Here is a 12,179-nt window from a genome sequence, read left to right as displayed (position 1 = left end):
GGTCCTGCAGCTTGTCGATCGAGCGCGAGAATGTCCTGGACGTTCGTTCACAGGTTGCGAAGCAGCACGAAATCCACCGCTCTTTCTCCAAGTGGACTGTGAACCCTCTAATCGTCTGGACATAATCGTTAATGATTTAATATCATGGCGTAGAAATTCATCTCGAAGAACTTCAGGTATGCCGGCCAGTAATATATTCACGACAACTGTTTCCATTACGTCTCCTTCAAACCAACAGTGCACTTTATGTATCAAATCTTGAATTTGCACGGATTGGGTCATCCATGTTTAGTTTCCAGTCTTTAAGTGCAAATGTTTTAGACTTCTGAAATAAGTCTTCGGCGGCATCCATCTGTGCAACCACTCCTGGTACCACTTGTCACGCTTGGGTCACAGATTTGCACAGAGACACAGAAGGTCGTAGAAAAAGAAGGATTTTTATTCAGACACCGCAAACACATGAGCTTAAACGTGCTCCATGACAAGTCAGATATAACAGTTCCGCTAGGAGCAGAGAGAGATAAAAGCAAACAATCAATTCCCAAACTGACAGGCTGCGCAAGGCTTATAAGTCGGCGGAGTACGCGAGGCTTGTATTACGCGTTATAGTGCAAGGATAAGGAGCAATGTGTAGTCAGTGTTTCAGGGTTTGTGGTTTTCCCAGGGCGTCTGTCTCTATTTGGGGTGCGATCAGCCCTCCAGCTCACAATATATATATATATATATTAGCAGAATACCCGCGCTTCGCAGCGGAGTAGTGTGTTAAAGAAGTTATGAAAAGAAAAGGAAAAATTTTTAAAATAACGTAACATGATTGTTAATGTAATTGTTTTGTCATTGATATGAGTGTTGCTGTCATATCTCTATATATATATACCTGTATATCTATCTATATATATATATATATATATATATATATATATAAAATACCAGCTTGGCAGCGGAGAAGTAAAAGAAAAGGAAACATTTTAATAATAGCGTAACATGATTGACAATGAATTGTTTGAGTGTTGCTGGCATATATATATATATATATATATATATATATATATATATATATATATATATATATATATATATATATATATATATATATACACATGTGTACACATATACACACACACATATACTATGGGGTGCCAAACAGGCAAATACATTGATTTTCTGAATATATAAAGTCGGCGTCAGAATATATAAAGTCAAAACTTGAATATATAAAGTCAGCGTCGGTATATATAAAGTCAAACTTGTTTCTGAATATATAAAGTCAAAAGTTGAATATATAAAGTCATCGCTGGAATATATAAAGTCAAAACCTGAATATATAAAGTCAGCGTCGGAATTTATAAAGTCATTCCTGATTATATAAAGTCAACGTCAAAATCTATTGATTGAAAAGACTCTGAACTGAACAAAGTTAACAAAAACGTATTCAGAAAAATAAATTAAAAAAACACTGTTCAGTTAATGTTTTGAAAATGATGCATGTGCCCTGCCCAGGATTGGTTCCTGCCTTGCGTGCAGTGTTGGCTGGGATTGGCTCCAGCAGACCCCCGTGACCCAGTGGTCAGATTCAACGGGTTGGGAAATGGATGGATATTCCAGCGCTGACTTTATATATTCAAGTTTTGACTTTATTTATTCCGACAGTGACTTTAAATAATGAAGTTTTGACTTTATATATTCGGGAATGACTTTATATATACAAGTTTTGACTTTATATAGTTAAATTTAGTCATCATTGCATAAATTTTTCTTTACCATTGAAATTTAAAGACTAAATTCAACTTCCATTCCTACCAAAGATATTTCTGGCGACTAAATAGAGCCTACTTACAGTATATCCAAATTGGAGCTATTGAGTTGTCGCCTGCCTGCATGAATAAGTCACCCTCACTTCGCTCTTACTTTTTAACCGTTCATTTAATCATGGCTAGTCGCGGAAAAATTATAAAATGGAAGGAGGATCACACTGAGTATGGCTTTACCAAAACAATTATTGATGGCGAATCGATTATTCATAAAGCTTCAATTGGTGATCTGTTTTTCTGTGTTAACCTCATATTTTTTATACTTCTTCTCAAACCAAGGGGGTGCGAGGGTAAAATGAATCGGGAAGCGCTGATCAATGTAATCGGTGTACCAGGAAATCATGCATTGACAAAAGTTTGATTAAATGCATTATTTTTTAACGCGTTATGGAGCACATGCATCAAAGCTTCTCAGCTGTGCTTAGAAAAGGAAACATTTTAAAAATAACGTAACACGATTGTCAATGTAACCTTTTGTAAGTAGTGCCTGGAGGATTCAGTGTGGAGAAACTCTAGAGACAGCGTGTGTATTAACTTGGGGATTTTTCTGTGAGTATTTGGTGGAAGTGTGACGAAGTTGCTTCGGAAGACAGCGTTCGCCGCGGAGCTCAGCTCAGAGCGAAATGAGGTAAATGGGAGGGGAGATGATGACGTGACTCCTCCACCTGTCTTAACTGTCAATCCCCCCACAAACACAGTCTCTCGGAAATTTGCATAAGCACAGCCCTTCACCTGCAATTTTAACTTAGTTACAAAGTGATCAAAACTGTCGTTTATACCCTGCGTCCTCTCATTAAACTTGAATCCCGCATTAGCCGTGGGCATGACAAACGCCAGCGGCAGCCTGTCTATGAACTTAATTTAAACTTTAGGTTTACACCGTGCTTTGTTTCCGAAGTAGCTGCAGGCATGAATATGGTTCTATGTATCACTCGCTCACTTCTTATTGTTTCACTGCCTTCTCAATTATATAATGCATGTTTTCTTCGGCGCTTTTTGGAGCTCTTCCTAGTTTTCTACGTAATGCATTGACAGTCAGTTCACGTGATTACGTGGGAGGCGTGATGATGTCACATGAAACTCCGCCCCCCACGGCCATCGAGCTCAACTCCATTACATTATATGGAGAAAAATAGGTTCCAGTTATGACCATTACGCGTAGAATTTCGAAATGAAACCTGCCCATCTTTTGTAAGGAAGCTGTAAGGAATGAGCCTGCCAAATTTCAGCCTTCTACCTACACGGGAAGTTGGAGAATTAGTGATGAGTCAGTGAGTGAGTGAGTGAGTGAGGGCTTTGCCTTTTATTAGTATAGATATAAATTTGTACACTTACTCGTCTTTTCCTTTGTCGGTTTTTAGCCCCTATCTTAATGGAGTATCTTAGCTGGGACTTTCCTGGCTGAGACAAAGAGTATTTCCTCTGCAATGTCTCATAGTAAGTCCTACAGCATGCTGAATAAAAAAATAATTCATATAAGTGACAAAACCAATTCAAATTATTAGAGGGACAACAATAAAGGGACATGAACATAATTATAATAACAATTCCCCTTTATATACAAATATTAAGTGTATAAATTACCCTTTATACACTCAGGGTCTGCATCTGCAAATGTCGTCTTCAATTCCTCCAGCAGATATGTCATTACTGCCTGGTTATGAGGTGAACTTATTCTGTGTGGAAAGAGAGTAGTGTCATTAATTACATTTAAAATGATTACGTAAAACCCCATACATAGCATATAAAAAAAACACTGCTTACCCAGTTTGTGGATCATATATATGCGAGCTGTTTTCCAAATTATGGAGGCGCCTTACAGCTTCCTGTAACATTGAATTAAAAACGCTTTAGTAGATACACGCATACATGCATAGGAAACAAAGAATTTTCAAACAACATCGTATAATTCGGACGTGACAAACTGTTAAATAAGCTAGATGCAAGGAACAAAAGTAGATGTGTAGCCAAGCGCTAACTTAGGCTAACTTGGCGAGGTATAATTTTCTACTATATTGTCGGCTAACATAAAGGTGAACTTACCGCAATACATTTTACAATACAATACAGTTTATTTTTGTATAGCCCAAAATCACAAAGGGAGTGCCGCAATGGGCTTTAACAGGCCCTGCTTCTTGACAGCCCCCCAGCCTTGACTCTCTGAAAAGACAAGGAAAAACTCCCAAAAAACTTTGTAGGGAAAATGGAAGAAACCTTGGGAAAGGCAGTTCAAAGAGAGACCCCTTTCCAGGTAGATTGGGCGTGCAGTGGGTGTCAAAAGAAGGGGGTCAATACAATACAATACAATAGATAGAACAGAACGAATCCTTAATACAGCATAATAATAAAAATTTTAGAAGTACGGAGCAGAATTTAACAGTAGATGATATCACATAATAAGATTTGGATATTTTTAGAGTCCTGGAGACCTCCATCCATCAAGCTGCCTCCCCATTTGGCTATTCCACGGCTGAAACGTTGCTCCGATGAAAGGACCCCTCTTTCCCATGATTCCTGTGATCCTCCATCAGGGATGACTTTACCATAGGCAGGCAAACAACTTGGCAGGTGGGCCGTGGCACCAATTACCACATTTGGGTACCGAGAACAGAAACAGAATAGGTGAGGGTTAGTAACAAATTCTAACTCTCATGTTACTTCTGTTTTAGTGCTAATAACTAACAACAGAGATGCAGTCTGTACAGTTAATCAGCAGCTCTAGTCAGGGTGTGCTAAACTGAAGTTGTGAGTCTTCAGCCGGGATTTAAAGGCTGAGACTGAAGGGGCATCTCTTATAGAAGCAGGAAGACCATTCCACAGTTTAGGGGCCCTGTAACTAAAAGCTCGACCTCCTGCTGTTATTTTATTAATCCTTGGAGTCCTAAGCAGACCGGCATCTTGAGATCTTAATGTGCGCTCAGGTTTGTAAGTCATGATAAGTTCAGACAAGTAAGCCGGACCTTGGCCATTTAATGCTTTATATGTTAAAAGGAGGATTTTGAAATCAGCCCTAAACTTAAACGGGAGCCAGTGTAAGGATTTAAGAACTGGAGTTATGTGTTCGTATTTTCTTGTTCTTGTAATAATTCTTGCAGCCACAATGCCCAGGTTATGCGCATGGCTTGACTCTTCCTGCGTTCTTTACTCGCCGAACTTGCGCTCAAGTGCATCAAGACGCTGGATAGCCTCTTCGGGAAGAGGAGTATGCAGCCTGCTGCTAATCCCCCCACCTGGCTATGATAACAAAGACAACACCTCTACTTGATAGTCATTAACATATGAAAGGCTCTTACACGTCATTGCTAGCGGTGAGGATTCCTTGAAACTTTCACCGATTCCTGTATACATCCACATACGTAAGGTATCTGGTTGTTTCACAAAATTTCCTTTTGCATGCTACCTTTCCAAGCACTCTACCTCATACATCTGGCAAACGTAGTGTTTAGCGGAGATTTCCCATACCATATTTGTCCAGATACAGCTCTTTTCATGCAGTGAGATACACTGAGACACAGTCACCTGCCCTTTCATTAAGGTGAATAATAGTTTCTGTGATTTTATATGGTATAGAAGAAAGACTTCTCTGAAATTAATGGGATCAATTTGTCTCAGATTTTCTGGACTGGAGTCACAGATCTTCCAATCATCAGAATAAAGGGACTGAAGACTAGGAATCTATTGGTTCTTTCTTTCTTCGCTGTACATTGGTACTTTGGAGTCCTCTATGGCTCAGTCTTTAAAATAAATAAAATAATATAGTGGCTGTAACAGTGCCGGTCAAAGCCCATTTGGAGCTCTAGACAGCATTGATGGCTGTCACCCCTCGCCATCCATGGTGGGTAGTCAGTATTATTAGACTTCGATGACCTATGGAGTGGGGGGGTTCCCCGTGGTGGCCAGAACACACACGCCTTCAGAAACACAAATGGCCCCTTCTATTACATCTTTGCTTGAAGAAGGGGCCTGAGTTGCCTCCAAAACTTGCATATTGTAATCTTTTTAGTTAGCCAATAAAATGTGTCATTTTGCTTGACTTCTTACTGTATCAATAAATCTCTGACTTATAAAGATCATCTGATTGCCCTTTCATTACTGGCCAGGGTCTGGTGGTCAAACAGTGGTCATTTTGAGTATTTTTTTTAGGACTCTGTCTGTTAAGGATCTCTCCAGGTTCATGACAGATGCATACTGGAGCTTAACTGGTTTGTGCTCGTTTGTATTAGTTAGAACATAAAAAACCCTATTTAGCAGCGTACCTGTGAAAGTAGTGTATTTGTTTTTGATTGTTTTTTTAACTGGTTTATAATAGTCAGTCTTTATCACTATTTAAAGTTCTAATTACCGTATACACTCACGTATAAGTCGGGTCTTGAAACCCGAAAAATCAATCATAAAATCAGACCCCGACTTATACGTCTGTTCAAAAATGCAACACATTTTTTTTTTACATCTTCTCGCCTCCTCCAATCTCGTAGCAGTTTCTCAGACGCATCGAATTTTGTTGCAGCAGCACAGTTACCAATTTTTTTCGCCACTTCAATGACTTTTAATTTAAACCCAGCTTCATATTTTCTTCTAATCGAATGCTCCATCGTAGATAAGGGATGTTCTTACGATAAAGGGGTATGAGGGTGTGAGATACAAAAAAACACAAAACAATGCAATCGTCACTTCGGAATAGTTTGAGTATTACCGTGTGGTCACGTAGGCACAATACATAGAAGAAAAAGGCTGTGTGTTCCCTGGTTACTCTCTCCGTTGGGCGTTAGCATATCATAATCTCTTGGACCATTAGCGTGAGTTTTCCGCATCCGACTTATACCACCGACATTATAAAACACCAGAAATTGCCCCGTAAAATCAAGTCCTGACTTATCCACGGGAGAACTTATCCACGAGTATATACGGTAACATTATATTGGTTCTTCATAAGAAGTTGATTGGGTTTTGGCTGTGTACTTGGATTCACAAAGCAATCACACTTTGTCATGTTGCAGCTTTGTGATAACATCATTTAAATTCATTCTTTCCCATGATCACCATCATATTCCAGTAGCCCCTCACCCTAAGGTTTACTACGGAATTGCACAATGTGAAGCTCATTTAAAAGTCCAAATCTCACCACTGACCATTTGTTTGTTTTGCCCTTTCTTCTAGTTACCGCTTTGCTCCAAAGCTACACAGAAGGTGACGTCCAGCAGCTAATCAGCTCCCTCATTGACCGACACAGGCCCGACTCAAAAGACCTGATGGATAGCACGGCCAAGAGGACTAAAAGGGCAAAGAAGGGCCTGAAGCCTTGCTCTCTCAAGGAGTTGGAAGTCAGCGTAAGTGAGCTGGGCCTGGGCTATGAAGGAGAGGAGATTTTGCTTTTCCGGTACTGCAGTGGAAAATGCCACTCCAGCCGCCGTAACTACGACCTTACTCTGGAGCACATGAAGAAGCGAGGCCGTGTAAAGAAAGGAAAAGCCAGGCACAAACCCTGCTGTCGGCCCACCGCCTATGATGATGACATCTCCTTCTTGGACACAAATAACCAGTATCACACGATCAAGGACGTGTCTGCCAAAGAATGCGGCTGTGTTTAGAACACTGGCATGCGGTTTGAACACTTCTGGGCTTGATGATAGGACATGTGCATAATGAAACCAGAAGCAAGTTCACAATGGGGAGCAAGTCCCTGTTTGGTTATGGTAAATCACATCGTTTAAATTTACAGGAGGCTTGCCCTCTTTTGACAGCCACCGCAATTTTAAGTTACAGCTGGCGTTTGTCACCAATCCTATAAAACTCTGGCATCAGCTCCATTGTTCATATGAAGGAGCATATTACTGATGGTTAGCAGCAATTATTAAGGAATGTCAGAAACGTGTAATTGAGCAGTGCAAAGAAAAGTGTAATAATAATGAGTTCACTTATGACGCGGTCCGTTTTGTTGAGCAAAAGTCCAACTCTGTACTCCATATGGTATAATCATTTTTTTAACTAGTTTCTTGGGTGTTGGCCACAAATAAAATGTTTTCAGTGTAGAGCCTAGAAATTGGGAGCATTCCACGTTTAAAAGAATAACTGAGATGAGATGCCCCTTCACAACAAATCAAACAGTAACATTTCATGCAAACAGTGATTAAAAAATGTCCTCGCCAACGTGGAAGTTCGAAAGATTTATTAGACTGTGCGAGTATAATGTGAGTGTGAGGCATAGATGTGCACTTTTTATATGGATGTATGACCATTTTATAATAATAATAATAATTCTTTATATTTTTAAAGCTCTTTACGCTTCAACCACCACCTGGATGATGTGATGGCAGCCATATTAGCATCAGGATGCTCTCCACGCGTTAGCTGTTAGGTGCAGAAGTGCTGAGAGGGAGAGCCATTTAGAAAGAGGGGATAATTTGGGGGTCAGAACAGACAAAGCCATGGAGGGCAAATTAGCAAGGACATCGGGGTACACCCTGCTCTTTACCAAAGATGTCCAGGGATCTTTTTTGACCACAGAGAGTCAGGACTTTGGTTTAACATCTCAGGACTGGAGCTTAACTGGTTTATGTTAATTTGTTTTTGTTAGAACATAAAATGCCATACTTAGCAGTTTACCAGTTCTGCGAAAGTTGGGTATTTGATTGTTTTTGACATCACAGTGTCCCTATCACTGCACTGGGCCATTGGGATCCACATTCAGACCTCAGGGTAAGCGCCCCCTGTGTGGCCTCACCAACACCTCTTGCAGCAGCAACTCAAACTTCTCTTAGATGGTCTCCCACCCCTTAACATGCTTAGCTTCAGGTGGATGACTTGTGCTGAAACACAAGTGGTATGGCTGCCTCAAGATGTCAAGGAGGGTTTGATATCCAAAATGTCTTATTTACAACCATAATGGCATTGGTGTAGGAACAAAATAACAAACAAAAAAAGATGGAGGCTCAATTTTTGGCTTTACCGGTTTGCCCCAGTCACTTGCTGGACTTAATCAGCACCATTTTGTTTTACCGTTGGAGGTGTAAAGCCTAGAGACAAGATGGTGTAGAACTTCACAGAGACTGAAGGCAGGCCTAGTAGTATTCTCTTGGATCAAAGTCCTCCATGCTGTTGAGGAATAAAACAAACAGTCTCGTTTTCTGGTGCCCCCTTTGAAATTGGCCCCTTAAGTGCTTGAGACGATATTTAAAGAATCAACAGTGTCTGAAATACCACCTCGAGAGTCCAGAGAGAAGTGAGAACGCCAGAGTCTGTCTAGAAGACGGCGTGACCAATGACTTTCTTTAAAGTGGCCATTCATAGACACAAAGCATTGATAGGTCGAGGAGTATCACTTACAAACCTTACACACTGCCGAAAGCACTCAGTGTTTTATTTCTACCCTGCATGGGTTTTTTTACAGATATAACACAAACGTTTCCTCCCCTATCAGTAAGATACACACTTAAAAAAGTACAAACGGCCCGCCATTTCTCACCAACTATGGAAAAATCTTGTATGTCACATACACAAATTGAGAAAATTATGTCGCCCCTATAATTAACGATCTCAAGATTGAATTTTTCCTGAGATTCACGTACACAATATTGTTTTTTTTTTATGAATCAACAACACCTGCTGTTTAAATCACGCAGTCACAGCATTTAAATCACATGATCGTAATCCAACGTTTTCATTGGTAGGTGGTCTTTCCTCATTGGTCAGTGGAGCTGCTAGGTTTTGTCTTGCAGTATGTCAAACACTGCGTACATACGAGCTTCTTCCATCATGCTGTGACCAGAATGAAGACATATTTGGCCATCACCACTACCTTATAACATCAGGAAAGAGCTAGTAACTCCAAAAACTTTGAAAAAGATAGCAGTTACGAGGTTTTTCCATTGCCTGTGAGATTTGCTTGCTTACTGTGTCAGAGTCACTAATCTCTCACTCAACATGCCTGAAGTGTGCCACATAGGTTCAAAAATGAGATACCCAGCAAGAAGATCTCACTGAAACCTCACTGGGCTTAAAATCGATCATTTTTTACAAAAAAAATACAGAGATACACTATTTTAAAATCTACTCCATCTTTTATGCTTATAAAATAATTTACTGTTTAGAATTCTGAAGAAAGGTAGTTATATGTCATCTAGTCATTTTGTAAATGATGGACCTGCATCAACAACTTTCCTGCTCAGTTTGTCTCAGATTCTAGCTTCAGCGCTAGTACAATACGACTCTGCTGCGATTATCTACCTCATTTTCTTTAACACCCAGTACACAAGCTACTTCAACCCCAGGCACCTCAAAACACACCACGTTTTGTTCAAGTCCTGCAGAGAAAGGGACTGCATGTGTCCACTTCCATTTCAGAGTTGGAATCTTGGATCTCCAATGGTTCTCATCAGACTCAAAGACTTTGCATACTGGCCTTGTGCAGTAAACCCTGGCGGGCTCTAAATGCAGCAACAGGACCGATGGAGAGAGTTACATGCTTCATTTGTAAATCCCTTTAACCAAGCTCTTATTTGCCTGTTTTGTAGAATCATGTATAACTTTTAAAAACTTATGCACATTGCTCATGACATCATTAACAGCAGGCAAGGGACCATTTTGGATATTTTCTATGAGCAGGAGAATCTGATCCTTCAATAGTGTTGGTCAGCAGTGCAAGTGGCTGTTTCACTTCCTCTCCTTATTAAGGTTGCAGCGTGAAACTTCGGGAGACACTTTATGGATTTGCCACATCCTTTCATCAAATTACTTCAGAGCAGAATCACTGAGTTGTCCTGAAGTCGAAGAAATAGGGAAAGGGGTAATGGGTTCCATATTGAAATGCAAAGTATCCTCGTTGGAAATATGTTGGAATAACAGATGAAACGATATAAGGACATGTGTCGGTGAACAGTTGCCGAGTATTTACAGTTCAACTATGGCATAGTTGCTTAAACCATAATATGTTTTTACATTGTACTCGATGTCTATACTGGAATTTCTCTTAAACAGTTTTTGGATTTTTATTTAAATAGTACAGTTACATGATCAGCAATTTTATCACCTAGTGATACCGGAAATAGTTCTGCTATATTTCAACATTAATTACCTTGTAACAACTGTTCACTGTAAATCGATATGTATATAATTTCTTCATCTAATAATTACTCTTCTGTAATTGGTGAAAACGTGCATTATTACTTCAGTGTAATTAATATTTTTAAATGAATTATATTGATCCAATGACTATAATCTGCAAGCAACTGGCACTTTGTGTAATCAACATACGCAGTGGGTGAGTGTACATGATATTTGTCCTTCATTTCTTAATTGTGCTTCTATTATAAAATACTATGTTATATTGTTATTAGAGTATACAAATTAAAGTACAATGAATTAATTATTTATTTATATATATATATATATATATATATATATATACGGGGGACATTCAAAACATTTTTGCACTTTTGTATTTTCGTTGGAAACAGTAAAGGCGGGAGGAGTAGTAATTGGGCATTAAAAAGTTGGTATGACACGGAGAAAATTGCATCACAAAGGAAGGTGACTATGTAGAAAAGTTATGTCATTTATTTTTGAAATTCTTAATAAATAGAGTTAAAAAAGTATGGAAACTTTTTGAACGTCCCTCGTATATATACAGTATATATTATATAGATATAGGGTATTTGTAAAATTTTAAACCTCACTTATTAAGGAAGGACAGAAAAAAAAGATTTTTAACACAATCCCCATAAACCCTAATTCCATTATTATCCTTAGTGAAATATGCCAATTTTGATTCTTATACATTTTTAGGCCTAAAATTAATTTTGTAGGCAATTTAAACATTTTTAGGAAGTTGAATGTATTCTATTGTTTAGGTGGAAAACAAACTTACGTGTTTACCGGTGTTCATTTCTGTAGCTGTGTAAGACTTGCAATCCATACCACACCACTAAAAACAGTTATATTTATGCCTCTTGTTGACATCAAAGCGAAGGAGTGCAGCACACTTACAGTAACAAAAAAAGTGACATGTTGCATATTTGTCATATAAAGGTACACTAAAACACACCATCATGTACATTACTGAGTTTTCTCCACAGTAAAATCTCACTATATGAAAAGTCGCTGTTGCCACAATCCCTTTTACGCAATGTTCCCAGTAACCACATTATTGCTTCCTTACAGTGTTTTTTTTAATCCCTAGCAAACTTTATTTTAATCTTATATGACAGGGAGACTCAAACAGAATTCATGCATGAAAACGCTTCCAGACAGGAACCAAATGCCTTTCTTCTTGTGTGAACGGCACAAATTTTGCTGGAAGTGAAACCCTGAGATTTGCTGCAAATTGTTTCGCTTGTCACTGTTTATCACATTCCCAGATCTTTTCTGTGTGAC

At 39.0% G+C, this 12,179-nt stretch overlaps 1 protein-coding gene across 1 annotated transcript in view; it reads left to right on the top strand.

Annotated features, from left to right (window-relative positions):
* The window catches only part of LOC120537824 (neurturin-like), a 265,100-nt gene extending 254,052 nt beyond the window's left edge, over positions 1 to 11,048 (top strand). The window contains exon 3 of the mRNA XM_039767046.1: positions 6,969 to 11,048. Coding sequence (XP_039622980.1) covers positions 6,969 to 7,399 — 431 coding nt within the window. The 3' untranslated portion in view covers positions 7,400 to 11,048. The remainder of the gene's footprint in view (positions 1 to 6,968) is intronic.
* The last annotated feature ends 1,131 nt before the right edge of the window (positions 11,049 to 12,179 follow it).

The sequence above is a fragment of the Polypterus senegalus genome, chromosome 10 (assembly GCF_016835505.1).
Source record: "Polypterus senegalus isolate Bchr_013 chromosome 10, ASM1683550v1, whole genome shotgun sequence".
In the NCBI taxonomy this organism is placed as follows: domain Eukaryota; kingdom Metazoa; phylum Chordata; class Cladistia; order Polypteriformes; family Polypteridae; genus Polypterus; species Polypterus senegalus.
Note: the sequence above shows the minus strand (reverse complement) of the source record. Positions and strands in the feature narration are given on the sequence as shown.